Consider the following 14,972-nt stretch of genomic DNA (forward strand, 5'->3'; position numbering starts at 1 on the left):
TATAGTACAGGTACCAAACAACGAAATTTGGGAGGGGTGGCACCCCTGGTGCTAGGAAAGAAAAGAAAAAAAGAAGGGAAAGGAGCTGGTTTACATAAATAAAGGCTATGTACAGTATCCACTATACTATACTGTACAGATAAAACGACCAGGGTTGTCATATTGCACATAGTGTTATTGCACATTCATTTAAAGTGTCGCAGTTTGCAGGCTTGAAATGTACACATTTGTGCCTCAGCACTACACCTGTTTTTTTCAATCCAGCAGCAATAGATAAATGAGAACTTTGAATAAAATGTGATGTTCAACCTTCCTGTGTGTACCGTATAAAGACTGACTAGACAACTAAAGGCCTAACTGGCTCCAAACTAGTCTTTGGCTTTATAATTTCAATACTGTGTCACGTGAATAAGAAATTAGTATTTAGCTCCCATGTTAAACCCATCCTGTCATTGTATGACTAGAAAAACCTACAAAAACGACCATGCCATTGCACTGTATACGTATGATAAGCCCTGAATCCAAGAAGTGGTACAACAAACAACCATTCTCTGACCTCCCAAAAAAAGTCTGTGACACTCAGTTCAGTATATCAATCACTCATACGAAAATGATTTAACCAAAAGGGGTAGCTTCCATATAATAACTCCATCTGGTAGAAAGGCGGACATTTTACCCATTGTGGTGTACATGCCCCATCATAAGCATTCACTCCAACAAACAATGCTTGTAAACAAAGTGAGGGTTACAATTTCTGACATTAACAAATGTATTTAAGGCTTTTTATATACCTTGTACAATGTATACATTTTACATGCTATTGTTGAACTAAAAGGTATAACATAACTGTTGTCATATTTTTTTTTACGTAGAAAAAACAGCAAACCATACCCATTTCACTGACTTATGTCCATAGAACATGGTCTAAATTAAGTTGTGGGAATTGTCTAAAACAAACCAGAAACATGAAAAAAAAATCTCTATTGGTATTCCTGATACAGGACTGTTTATGTATAAAAAATAACTGATAGTACAGTTCAAAATTAAATTCACAGTATTCTTTCTTATGAACGCTAGAAAAAACAAACTGGATTTTTAAAAAGCAAACACAAAAGGTCCACAGCCAAAAGTGATGATTATTTTTTTATGTTTTTTTGTATACTTGAATAATGAGTTTAAAAGTTGAGTTAAAAAATAATGAGTTTATTACTGGGGGGTAGAGGAGTAGTGTACAGAGGGGGGGGGGGGGGGGTAGAGGAGTAGTGTACAGAGGGGGGGGGGGGGGTAGAGGGGTAGTGTACAGAGGGGGGGGTTAGAGGAGTACTCTACATAAACTCTACATAAATTTACATAAAGTCCAAGAGACAGACTCTTCAGTGAAAGGTGTAGTTGACTCTTCGGAGACAGGTGTAGTTGACTCTTCAGTGAAAGGTGTAGTTGACTCTTCAGAGACAGGTGTAGTTGACTCTTCAGTGAAAGGTGTAGTTGACTCTTCAGAGACAGGTGTAGTTGACTCTTCAGTGAAAGGTGTAGTTGACTCTTCAGAGACAGGTGTAGTTGACTCTTCAGTGAAAGGTGTAGTTGCTTACTGGGGGGTAGAGGAGTAGTGTACAGAGGGGGGGGGGTAGAGGAGTAGTGTACAGAGGGGGGGGGGGGGTAGAGGGGTAGTGTACAGAGGGGGGGGGGGGGGTAGAGGAGTAGTGTACAGAGGAGGGGGGGGTAGAGGAGTAGTGTACAGAGGGGGGGGTAGAGGAGTAGTGTACAGAGGGGGGGGTAGAGGAGTAGTGTACAGAGGGGGGGGGTAGAGGAGTAGTGTACAGAGGGGGGGGTAGAGGAGTAGTGTACAGAGGGGGGGGGTAGAGGAGTAGTGTACAGAGGGGGGGGGTAGAGGAGTAGTGTACAGAGGGGGGGGGGTAGAGGAGTAGTGTACAGAGGGGGGGGGGGGTAGAGGAGTAGTGTACAGAGGGGGGGGGTAGAGGAGTAGTGTACAGAGGGGGGGGGTAGAGGAGTAGTGTACAGAGGGGGGGGGTAGAGGAGTAGTGTACAGAGGGGGGGGTAGAGGAGTAGTGTACAGAGGGGGGGGGTAGAGGAGTAGTGTACAGAGGGGGGGGGTAGAGGAGTAGTGTACAGAGGGGGGGGGTAGAGGAGTAGTGTACAGAGGGGGGGGGGGTAGAGGAGTAGTGTACAGAGGGGGGGGTAGAGGAGTAGTGTACAGAGGGGGGGGGTAGAGGAGTAGTGTACAGAGGGGGGGGGGGTAGAGGAGTAGTGTACAGAGGGGGGGGGGTAGAGGGGTAGTGTACAGAGGGGGGGGGTAGAGGAGTAGTGTACAGAGGGGGGGGTAGAGGAGTAGTGTACAGAGGGGGGGGGTAGAGGAGTAGTGTACAGAGGGGGGGGGGTAGAGGAGTAGTGTACAGAGGGGGGGGGGGTAGAGGGGTAGAAAGAAAGGGTGTCTCAGTGAGTGTGAAAAGAGGGATGCAGAGAAAAAAAGTTGTCATCTCCAGTGAAAGGGTTGAGAGAAAGAGAGGGGGAAAAAGCAAAAACATAAAAGAGCTGGAAATGTCCTCAAGTCTGTCCAGGATAGGTGTGGTGGTGTAAGTGCACACACAGTCACAACAGCCAGTCCCAGGCCAGCTCCTTCTCTTCCAGACAAAACGCCTCCTCATCGTAGTCGGTGCGGCGTTGTTTAGTAGGAGAGTGGTCGTTGACATGGTCGTCGCCATGGTGACGGCGCTTCCGGTTCGGCCTCTCCTCACTGCTTCCTTGATGGGGTGCTGTTGGCGATGCATGACCAGAAGGGAGGCTGAAGTCATCGTAGTCGGTGCGGCGTTGTTTCTTAGGAGAGTGGTCGTTGACATGGTCGTCGCCATGGTAACGGCGCTTCCGGTTCGGCCTCTCCTCACTGCTTCCTTGATGGGGTGCTGTTGGCGATGCATGACCAGAAGGGAGGCTGAAGTCATCGTAGTCGGTGCGGCGTTGTTTATTAGGCGAGTGGTCGTTGACATGGTCGTCGCCATGGTAACGGCGCTTCCGGTTCGGTACCTCTTTGCTAGAAAAAAAGAAGAAGAAAAGCATACAGGCTTAATACAATTACATTCTTAATATCATAATTTAAAATCATTGAAATCTGCACAGTGCCTGGAGGTGTGAGGGTTGTCTCACCTTGGCCGACTGTGATGAGACTCCCTGCCGTTAGCTATGCTTGGACCCACACCAGACGACAGCCCATGACCGTTAGCTATGCTTGGACCCACACCAGACGACAGCCCATGACCGTTAGCTATGCTTGGACCCACACCAGACGACAGCCCATGACCGTTAGCTATGCTTGGACCCACACCAGACGACAGCCCAGGACCACTGCTAGAAACCTGCAACAGACCACAACCACAAACATCAATGGGCGCACTGATGAAAATATTGACAGGACATGATGACATACTGCAGGATAATGACATGATTACATACTGCAGGACAATGACATGATTACATACTGCAGGATAATGACATGATTACATACTGCAGGATAATGACATGATTACATACTGCAGGATAATGACATGATGACATACTGCAGGATAATGACATGATTACATACTGCAGGATAATGACATGATGACATACTGCAGGATAATGACATGATTACATACTGCAGGATAATGACATGATTACATACTGCAGGATAATGACATGATTACATACTGCAGGATAAGGACATGATTACATACTGCAGGATAATGACATGATTACATACTGCAGGATAATGACATGATTACATACTGCAGGATAATGACATGATTACATACTGCAGGATAATGCTTTGCAATAGTATTTCAACAACAATACCTTCTTCTCTTGTCCTTGCAAGCAGCCAAATACCATGACAACAATCCTATACGTGGCCCGATATCAGATAACCACACTTTATCAGATAGAAACTATTCTATGCTACCGTTTTGGCATGTTATTTGACTAAGTACCTTGTCAGTGTGTTTGAGGCCATTGACTTTGTGGTGTCCGTTCTGGTGACCGTTCTGGTTGGGTTTGGCGATGCCGTTACTGTTGTGGTGCGCCCCAGCCTCACTCCCACCAGCACCGTTGGTCTTAACGGCCGGCTGGGGTCGCGGGGCCGGTCCGTAGACGGCTCCTCCGTTCCTCCCGTTGAAATTAGGCTTGGCCAGGCCGTTTTCTAGAGCGCCGCCCTCCTGATCAGACTCCTCTGATGACTCGTGGCCGTACGGCACCAGGAAGGAGGAGCCGTGATTCCCATTACTGGCTGACGTGCCGTTCACACGAGGCGGGCGAGGGGCGGACATACAGGCTGAGGTAGACTGTGAGGAAGAGGAAGAGGAGGAGGCGGACGGCTGGACGTAAGAGGAGGAAGCTGAGGCTGAAGAAGAGGATGAGGAGGGGCGGATCTGCTTGCCCTGGCCAATGTAGAAGGAGAGCTTCTGTAGAAGGAGAGCACGGTCGGGGATCCCAGTGGGACGGCAGAGTGGGTTTGAGGAGATGGAGGACGAGGAGGACGAAGAAGAGGAGGCGGAGGGCAGCACGTGGCTCGGTTTTCCGAGGCCGCCACTGCTGGTGCTAGGCTTGGAGCCAGATGGATTGTCTCTTAGAGAGCCGTTCCCGTTGACGTGAAGGGTGTTCTGTGAAACAACCAAAATAAGTTAGCTACAAGCCTCATTACACACTGCTGTTTCCCTTACCATTGAATAGGTGGGGCGGACCCCCCTGTCTGGAGTTTTGGCTTAGATAGAACTCAATAGAAAATGAGTAAATGGTAATGGCATCGCTGGATGTGTACTCATGTGCCCTGCCAAAAACAAATCTGTGCGAAACACTGGTACGCGAGCTTGCTGTGAATACAGTATTATCATTCATTGATCTTTAATAATCATCAGAATTATCATTAAGTATCATGCCAATGTGGTGTGAAGCTGCGTGTGGAGGCTCATATGACAATTAAAGAGTGTGTGTGTGTATACAGTGCAGTATAGAGGCTGTACCTTAGCCATGTTTGGGGGCAGCTGGGGGCCGATGAAGCCGGTGGAGTTGTGGCAAAGCCCGAGGTTGACACTGGGCGTGAGGACAGGGCGCGGGGACGACTGGCCTGGGGTGCGGCTCACGAGGTTACAGTTCCCTCCGTTCTTCAGATCAGGTGACCTGGTGGCCGGAATACAACAAGATGTTTTCGTGATAAAAAAAAGGGGGGGGGGGGGGGCATGCACAAGAAATGTAAGTTGTGAAATGTCTTTGCGCCTCTGTGGTACTCACCTGATGTAGAAGAGCACGTAAGCCTGTTGGTCGAGAACGGATCTGATGTCACTGACAGACACCGAGGAGTCGTTCATCTCATACCACTGCCCGTCACTGGCCTGAGAATTAAGAAGAGGACTGTTAACGTCACATCACATCAACATCTAATTCTGAGCAAAATGAGACTGGCTGATGCACTGGTGAACTGAATTTTTATGAGGGGGGTGTGTGTGTGTGTGTGTGTGTGTGTGTGTGTGTGTGTGTGTGAGATACCTTGATGTAGCAGTAGTAGTGTCCAGCATGGCAACTACGGCCTGAGTGGACCAGCACTGCATACAGAACATAGACCTGGGGCTCCCCGTGGGACTGGGACATGAAGGGCCTAAGGTCCAGGTACTCGGGGTACCTCACGTCCTGAGTAAGGAGAGTAAGGACAACACAGGGAAACCACACAGGGAAAACGAACAGGGGGTACATCTTCAAAATAACTAAGGCATTTCTGATTGTCTGAGAAGAGGAAAAAAATACCCTATTGCATTTAACATTCTAAACCTGAATCCAAATATTCCCAAAATGATCTTACCTTTCTAATCTTGCCCCCGTTGAAGTTGTCAAAGCGCTTCAGTGAGATGGTGAGCACGTTGGAGCTCCGGTGGATGGTGAGTCTCTTTGAGGCTGGAACCATTTTCTTACACCTGCAGACAGGTTTTAGTCAGTTGCATTCCATTATGATGTGAGGAATCAAAACTCAATAGGCTGCACAAATAAATGAATACAGGTATATACTAACTTTGTGCATTTGTATGCATTATCTCCATCCAGTTGCTCTGGCTTGACAAACTGCTCCAGTGCCTTGGTTATGCTGGGAGCCGTCTGCAAGACGACAGACACAATTCTCAATTATTTACTTATTACCAATATCTCATATCACGATGAATAATTATTGTAAAAGGTACTTGATTGATGTGAAACAGCAGAATGATTATGTATAATTGTGTGTTACCTTTATTTCCAATGCGACATCCAAGTAGGGGTCAAACGTGTCAGAGACTGCTTCGCAGTTTAAACATTTTACTGTGAAAGATTGAGCATTGAAGATTCAGTGCTTTTCTTTGCTAACTTTGTACGGGTAAGCAACATACATACAGTATAAGCAGCATACAAATGAGCAATGCAAGTTTGGACCAATAACTTACCCCTGGATCGTAGGTACCCTCCAAAGACTTGGTGGATAAAACTGGTTGCCTGCGTTTGCCTGTCCAATCTATTGAAAAAAGAAATGTCAGAAGAATTAAAAAGACAAACTACAAACTACTCAAAATGTGAATGAATTATTCCTAATAGTCAGCCAGTCTGTACTACAGTACATTCTCAAATCAAGATACTCGTTTATTAACCATTAGCAACACAAACTGTTACAGCCCTTTGAGAAGAAGAAATAAAGGGGAAGAGACAGCAGAGGAAATAGAGCAAAGATAATTACAGAAAGGTAACCTGTTGGCGCAGAAAGGAAATCCACTATCCACAAGAGCTTGCTACAGTCAGTTTTAAGGGTCGCTTCTATAAGCGAGGGTCATTGCAACATATCTATTAATCATGTCTCACTGTATTCTAAGCTAAATATGAATGTAGGTCAGATCCAAGTACACTACATCCTAGTGGCTGAACACTGATTTCCATAACTCCCTCAGTAACACCTACTTGGTTCCAGGCAGGCAGGACTTTTGCATAGCATCCACTGTGCATCGCAGGAACTCGTGGGCATCCTCCTGACTCCCTAAGCGGAAGTGCTTTGCAATCCCTACCGGGTGTAACAGGGCAGGTAGATGACGAAACCATACAGTTGACAAAAACTTGAGAGCATTAAACAATCACATTGACATGGTTATGGTTAGCTGTTACTTATCGTTTGGTATTTTGGTGAAAGCATAGGATGCTATTGCTAAGAAGCTGTCTGTCAAATAGTTCTCCCTCCAAAATAAATTGATAGCACCTTCTACTTTTTTGGAGGGAAAATAAATGTTCTGAAGATACTGTGTGTTCCCTGGATTTGGCACCTGTGATGCTATCCAACTCTCTTTGCATTTTTGGAGGGAAAACTATTTAGCTGACAGGCTGGTCATATTGTCCATATATCTATTATTTTGATACAGCAAATATGTTTTTTTGTTTTGTTCTGTTGTGATTGCAGGCAGTTATTATTATTATTATTATAATTTTTTACAACAACACATATTTCCATCAAGCATATATTAAATAGTAATATAGTTTTTTTTCTGATTGTGAGTGGACACTCACGTTTTAGTTGATTGAAGACACCAATGGGCTTGATGACGTTCCCCGAGTTAGCAAAAACCTGGGTGATGTGGTTCTGCATGGTGCACATCATACAGAAACCAGGCTCATGACCTAAAGGGGAACAGATATGGAGGTTAATCGGATAAGAGGCATGTTGTACCGTATCTTCTAGCATTCTGTTCCAATTAACTTCATTCCTCAATACAATTGTTTAAAATGCAATATATCACGACCAAAATAGTCATTCTAAACAGGTCTGGAAACCAGATTGGTTATATCTTCATTCACATACATGTTTTGGAATGTTCCCGGGTCAGCATGTAGTTGGTGAGGGGAACGGTGTAGGTGAGACACTGCAGAGCCGAGTTGAGGAAGCAGGTGTTTCCCAGGTTCTTGAGGCCCGCTCCGATGCGGTGGATCTGGCTCCACTTCAAGTTGAGCCGCTCCATAGGGAACAGGACCTTCTGGGGGAGGCCAATGTCGTCCCCACTGCTCAGCACCACTGGGGAGGGTGGGGAAACACAAATAAAAACACTGAGATTAGTCACAGGCGGAAAATACTTTTAAAGAAAGTTTTACGTTTTGTTTATATGGAACAAGCGATGGAGTGCTAGGTGAGAGCAGAGGGCAGAGAGATGCTGTCTTTATTACTGACATCACACAGTAGGTTCTACAAGAGAGAACCTCATTCTGGGTCATTTGCTTGGGGCTACATTAAGCGATTGATTACCTCCCCTCACAGTACAACATGCTTACATAACTTGCCATGCCATAGAGAAAAGACACACAACACCTAGGAAACCTGTTCAGTCGGTCAATTGGGCGGGAATTCCCTCAGCACACACAGTGAATACATTTACAGTGAGTGCAGGTATTTGCCCTCGTTTTTACCCAGCATCAAGAGACCTTTTGATTTAACAAACCATATCTTCTCACCTTGCTCCTTGGGCCGATCCACTGAGTGGGTCGCACTGCTGTAGATGGTAGCTCCAGGTGTGGGGCCCAGGCAGCCGCCTGTCTTCACCCTGGGGGTGTCATTGGGTGAGGGGCCCACCCCCCAGCTGGAGCAGCTGCTGTCCATCCCGTCTCCACTACTGAAGGGGGAGCGCTTGCACCCGACTGACTCAAGGTCAGACTTCTCTGAAGATGACTTCTTTGATGACTTCTTCTTTCTTTGAACTATGGTCATTGTTCATTGCTGATGGGCAAAAACAACAAACACAGATGAAAGTGTTAGCTATTTAATATGTAAGTATTGACAACTAGTTGAGGAATGATAATCGCTGCAGTAGGTTGTTAGGGGCGTAAACGTTTGTGTACAGTAGAATTCTCGTCCAGCGTGCCTAGTTACAGGAACCAACATCGACCAGAAGAACACGCACGTTTACGACAATTGTTCCCTCCTCCCACCCAGGCTGAGAGAGGCTTTAGCCAACGAGACAGGCCACGCCCACTACTCTAGCAACGCAACACACCTGAAACAGAGAAACGGGTCATTTTAAACGTGTCTTACCCTGTTTTCGTCAACGATAAGGGAACGTGAAGAGCGTGTGGCCTTTCTTGAGCACACGATCAACATTCTGTTGTGGGGAAGCTCGCGCGTGCATCATAACAACCACAGACGCCATGGTAACGGCGCACGTAACAATACTACAATTCTACGGCGAGAATTCTTGCTCTGCCAGTTTTTTTTTTTTTTTTTTTTTATCAGCTCATATTGTGCCTTGCATATACCACCATCTAAATGACTAAGATAACAGTGTTTTCCTTTAATGCACGTGGCCTTAATTTACCACATAAACGTACAAGTTTTTTGGATGTGTTAAGAAGAGAGAAAGTGGATATAGCCATGGTTAGCGAGTTCGCGGCCCACACAGGCATTTTTTGGGGGTGTCTCATCATTATTATTGTATTCATATTGGATATTTCATATGCATCATCATACAATCATCATACATACAGTGCAGTTGGCCTAGTAGTATCACACTGATGATGCATTTGTAAGGTTTTAAAGAAAAAAATAAATATATTTTTTTTGCCCATGATTTCGCGGCCCACTTGCAGTACCCTTGCGGCCCGCCAGAGGGCCGCGGCCCATAGGTTGGGAATCGCTGCAGTAGGTTGTTAGGGGCGCAAACGTTTGTGTACAGTAGAATTCTCGTCCAGCGTGCCTAGTTACAGGAACCACATCATGACTTCGGAGGGGGCAGAATTGATCAAATAACAAACTTGACGGCTGGCTCGGATTACCCAACGATTCAACATTGCAAAGACCATGTAATCTGAAAGTGAAAGCCCGAAAACCAACATCGACCAGAAGAACACGCACGTTTACGACAATTGTTCCCTCCTCCCACCCAGGCTGAGAGAGGCTTTAGCCAACGAGACAGGCCACGCCCACTACTCTAGCAACGCAACACACCTGAAACAGAGAAACGGGTCATTTTAATCGTGTCTTACCCTGTTTTCGTCAACGATAAGGGAACGTGAAGAGCGTGTGGCCTTTCTTGAGCACACGATCAACATTCTGTTGTGGGGAAGCTCGCGCGTGCATCATAACAACCACAGACGCCATGGTAACGGCGCACGTAACAATACTACAATTCTACGGCGAGAATTCTTGCTCTGCCAGTTTTTATTTTTAATTTATTTTTTATCAGCTCATATTGTGCCTTGCATATACCACCATCTAAATGACTAAGATAACAGTGTTTTCCTTTAATGCACGTGGCCTTAATTTACCACATAAACGTACAAGTTTTTTGGATGTGAAGAAGAGAGAAAGTGGATATAGCCATGGTTAGCGAGTCCCACTTGCTGCAGAGGGATGTCCATAAACTAAAAGATAAACATTATATGGTGAAGGCAAGTTCATCAGCCCTAAACAAAACGAAGGGAGTAGTAATCCTTGCTCGCCGTAATTTTCAGTTAACTAACTTAGGTGTAGGGGGCGATTTAGATGGAAGAATTACTTATATGAAAACCATTATTGAAAATAAGAAAATAGCCTTTTTGTCTATTTACGCGCCTAACAGTTATGATTCGGATTTTTATACACGCCTATCTAATATCATGCATGACCTGGTAGAATACCGTTTAATAATTGGGGCAGACTTTAATGCAGTTTTGGACCACTCAGCAGATAGGAGGACAGCTTCTGTAGAGGGCAGTGACCAGAGAGGATCAACAAATGGGCCCAGGAATTTTCAGTTATGGACACATGGCGTGTTATTAATCCAAACAAACGAGACTACTCCTTTTTTTCAGGAAGACATCATACATTCTCCAGAATTGATTTTATTTTCGCCTCGAAGAATCTTCTCGAAAAGGTAAGCGCAGATATGCTCCCTCTCGCCTTCTCTGATCATAAGGCAGTTATCTGCAGGGCCAAATTATCAGAAACGCGCGACCGTGCGCTGCGCTGGCGTCTAAACACATCTTTATTGCGTAATGACAGCTTTGTGGAACAACTTCAAACTGGTCTGGCTGAATTTATTTTGTTCAATGAGCACGCAGTAGAAGATCCTCGGATACTATGGGACTCTGTGAAGGGTTATATTAGGAGTAATTGTATATCTTTTGCCTCATTTGAACAAGGCACGTCACCGTAGAACCCTTGAACTGGAACATGAATTCGGTCAACTTGAGAGAGACATGCACAGTAACACTACCCCTGAATCAATCATACAAAGAAACAAAATAAAGGATGAGCTGAACTCCTTGTTGCGACAGCGAGCTGAATTCCTCATTCAACGTTCACGCCGGAATCATTATTTCGAAGGTTCCCGCCCCAGCCGATCTCTTGCCATCAGCCTCCGTGCCAGTGAGAATTTTGCGAATATTTCATGCATCAAAACACTAGAGGGAGACCTAGTAACAGATCCCAAAACAATTAATTCAACCTTCCGCTCTTTTTATTCCAAGTTATACAACTCCGAAGTATCTTATGATTCATCTAAATCAGATGCTTTCCTTAACAATCTCAATCTTCCTAAATTGCTGCCGCAGGATGCCATATCTCTGGATAAACCCATTACTTTAATTGAATTAAAAAATGCTTTACACAAGCTTAACAAAGGTAAATCACCTGGGTTTGAAGGCATCCCTCCAGAATTTTATTTAACATTTTGGTCTCAACTTGGCCCTCTACTTTTAAAGATGATTAATCATGCTATGTTTAGTGGAGCCTTTTCCAGAGATGTTAACACCGCTACTATAACATTGCTTCACAAAAAAGGCAAAGATCCAACTGAGTGCGCAAATTACCGTGCTTTGTAACTCTTGAATGCAGACATAAAAGTGTTTGCAAAAGTGTTGGCACTTAGACTGGAGCCATTCATGAACAAATGTATACATCCGGATCAAACCGGATTCATGAAATCCAGATTATCCTCAGATAATGTACGCAGGCTCTTGCACATCATTGATGCTTCTGCTGATAATGCTACTCCCTGTGCGGTCCTTTCTCTGGATGCAGAGAAAGCTTTTGACCGTCTGGAGTGGCACTACCTATGGTCTGTTCTCCAGCTTATGGGTTTCGGGACAAATTTCACCAACATGATAAAGACCCTTTATTCCTCTCCTTCAGCTATGGTTATGACTGGGAATGTGTGTTCCTCTTTATTTCCTGTCGGACGCTCCTCGCGCCAAGGCTGCGTTTTTTCTCCACTTTTGTTCACTTTATCTTTGGAGCCTTTAGCCCAGGCTGTGCGTCAGTCACCCCACATTCCGATAACTGCCCATGGCACGGATCATTATATCTCACTTTATTGTGACGACATTCTACTCTATCTTGGTGATGCCGTAAATTCAACCCCACATCTTTTATCTATTTTTTACCAGTATGGGAGCATTTCCGGTTATAAAATTAACTGGTCCAAGTCGGCTTTCCTTCCCATCAATGAGGCCTCAAGGCAGGCATCACTACCATCAGATATCCCAGTGGTTGACCATTTCAAATATCTAGGTTTATCAATCTATCCATCACTACAAACTACAATACCTTATAATTATAACTCTACCGTGAAACAAGTGGAGACGGATCTGGAGCGCTGGTCATCTATTCCCAACTCTTTCCGATCTAGAGTTTCCATTATTAAGATGAACATCTTGCCCCGGGTTAACTTCTGTAGTGCTATGCTCCCCTTGGCTCCACCTGCTGGACACTGGGACAAATTACATAAATTGGTCTCCAGGTATGTCTGGAAAGGGAAACGCCGACGGATGAAAATGTCCACTCTGCAGAAACACACATCCTCTGGTGGTCTTGGATTGCCTAATTTCCAGTTTTATTTTTGGTCAACAACCCTTCGTGCTCTTCACACCTGGCTCAACCCAGATGCACAAGTAGCCTGGCGATCTCTGGAGGAGAAGTTGGTGAGCCCACATAGGCTTCAGGATGTTATCTATCCTAACATTCCTCTCAAAACCTGTAAATCCAAGTTTGGCCCTTTAATCTCTCATCTTGTCGCCACATGGAGAACTGTAGAAATGCAGGCCAACATTCATCAGAAGTTCCATCCTTACATTCCGTTATTTAATAACTTTGCCATTTGCTCAGGAGGTCGCCCCATTTCCTTCCCTCAGTGGAGTGGAAAAGGGGTTTACACCCTATCTGACATCACTGTAATGAATTTAGATCATTTCAAGACCTGCAATCTCACTTTAATTTACCTGGCACCTCTTTCTTTTTCTACCTCCAGCTCCGCAGTGCCCTACGGGCATACGGAGTCCCCTGGGGAGAAGACTTGAAGGTACATCCCATCCACAAAATGTTTGTTGGTAAACCTACCACAGCCTTAGTCTCTAACCTTTACACTTATGATCAAATGTGCAGATATCCCTCTACAAATTAACTTGCGTTGGAGCCATGACCTTTCTATCTCACCATCTACAATCAATTGGACTACGGTTTGGACTAAGATCAACTTAGCATCTCGCAACCCCAATCATCAGATGATTCACTATAACTTTGCACACAGGCTATACTGTACACCCCGCAAACTTTTTTTAATGAAATTAACACCCTCGCCAAACTGTCAGTTATGCTCATTAAACACAACAGGAACTTTCATCCATATGGTGTGGGATTGCCCTGGTGTTAAATCATTCTGGGGTATGGCCATCAATAAGATGTCTGAGTTTCTTGGGTCCTCTATCCCCTGCTCCCCAATAATTCTACTACTGAATGATTTTACCAGTTTAAATTTATCAATGATGCACCAACGCTGGCTTCTGGTAGGCCTCACAGCCGCCAAAAAACTGGTAGCTCAGAGGTGGAAAGACCCCCATGACTTGTCCTATCAGCATTGGTTAAACACTGTGTTAGATCTAGCCAAACTAGAAAGGTCCGTGGCCAGCATGCATGGCGCTCAAGAAAATAATATTAGTTTATGGACTTCCTTTATAGAATGTATGCAGAGGTGATATGCATAACTTATGGTTATTCCACTAGTATGATATTTTTTTTTCTTTTTTCTTTTTTCTCTTTTTCCTTCTCTTCCATGTTCCTTTCTTTATTCTCTTCTTTCAAAGGCCATTCATTATGTTTATAACATTATAGTACTAAAATACTATTATAATAATCTTAAATAGGCTACTATTAATAATTGTAATGGTGTTGATATTTGAATATTATAGTATTTAATGTTTTATGTTTATCCTATTATGTTTATTTACTTTATTTGGTGGCATTTATGTTGAGCTGGTTTAAATCCTTCTTGAGGGTTTTTGGGCGGAGTAAGACCTTGGTGTGGGAGGGTGGGTAGGGGGAATGTATGCAGGTATGAATGTTGTGTATTTTGGTAATTGTTTTGTCATTGTCCTTTGTGTGTTTGTACATAAAATTAAAATAAAAAATTGATCACAAAAAAAATTCTACAGCGAGGATGAGCATTGTGCAACAATTACTACTACTAGCTATAGTGCAGCAATTATCTCATTCATTGCTCTATTGTTGTGGGGCATTCCTTCACAATGTAGGCTATAGGTGAACAAATATGAAACCAAGGAAGCTTGTTTTCTTTGTTAAATTGTTTATTCTTGAACAAGGTGTGACTATCAACAAGTCTCAAAGTTGCAACATATGATAATTAGGAACTTGAAGTTGACACAGTATGATAAAGCTTTGTGAAACATCATAATGGAAATTGAGTGAAGGTATATTGAGTATAAATAACAATCACTCTAGTTCATGTCCTTTTATGTTGAAAACCCCCCCAACAACATTAGTGCTGGCCGTATCTGTTTACGTATTCATTCGTTCGTTCGTTTACATATTCATTAATTCATTCATATTCAATGTTTTCAGTCATAAATATTCATACATATTCAGACATATTTCATGTCTCTTAGTCAATCCCTCCTCCCTCCTTTCACAGAGCTGGTGCTCTATCATTCCAGAAAGCACATCACTGAAT

The 14,972-nt window shown here is 44.2% G+C and overlaps 1 protein-coding gene across 1 annotated transcript; it reads right to left on the reverse strand.

Moving 5' to 3' along the window:
• Positions 1 to 2,607: 2,607 nt before the first annotated feature.
• Positions 2,608 to 8,743, reverse strand: LOC308150001 (ubiquitin carboxyl-terminal hydrolase 42-like; the record flags this gene model as incomplete). The annotated part of the gene is made up of 14 exons (XM_080522875.1): positions 2,608 to 3,046; positions 3,160 to 3,368; positions 3,978 to 4,646; positions 5,007 to 5,163; positions 5,275 to 5,375; positions 5,530 to 5,670; positions 5,840 to 5,951; positions 6,047 to 6,129; positions 6,260 to 6,330; positions 6,453 to 6,520; positions 6,958 to 7,057; positions 7,555 to 7,665; positions 7,847 to 8,056; positions 8,491 to 8,743. 14 exons carry the CDS (start codon positions 8,741 to 8,743, stop codon positions 2,608 to 2,610), a joined length of 2,724 nt encoding a protein of 907 aa, XP_080379001.1.
• Positions 8,744 to 14,972: the final 6,229 nt, after the last annotated feature.

Source organism: Nansenia antarctica, assembly GCF_963989245.1.
Source record: "Nansenia antarctica genome assembly, chromosome: 1".
Lineage (NCBI taxonomy): Eukaryota > Metazoa > Chordata > Actinopteri > Argentiniformes > Microstomatidae > Nansenia > Nansenia antarctica.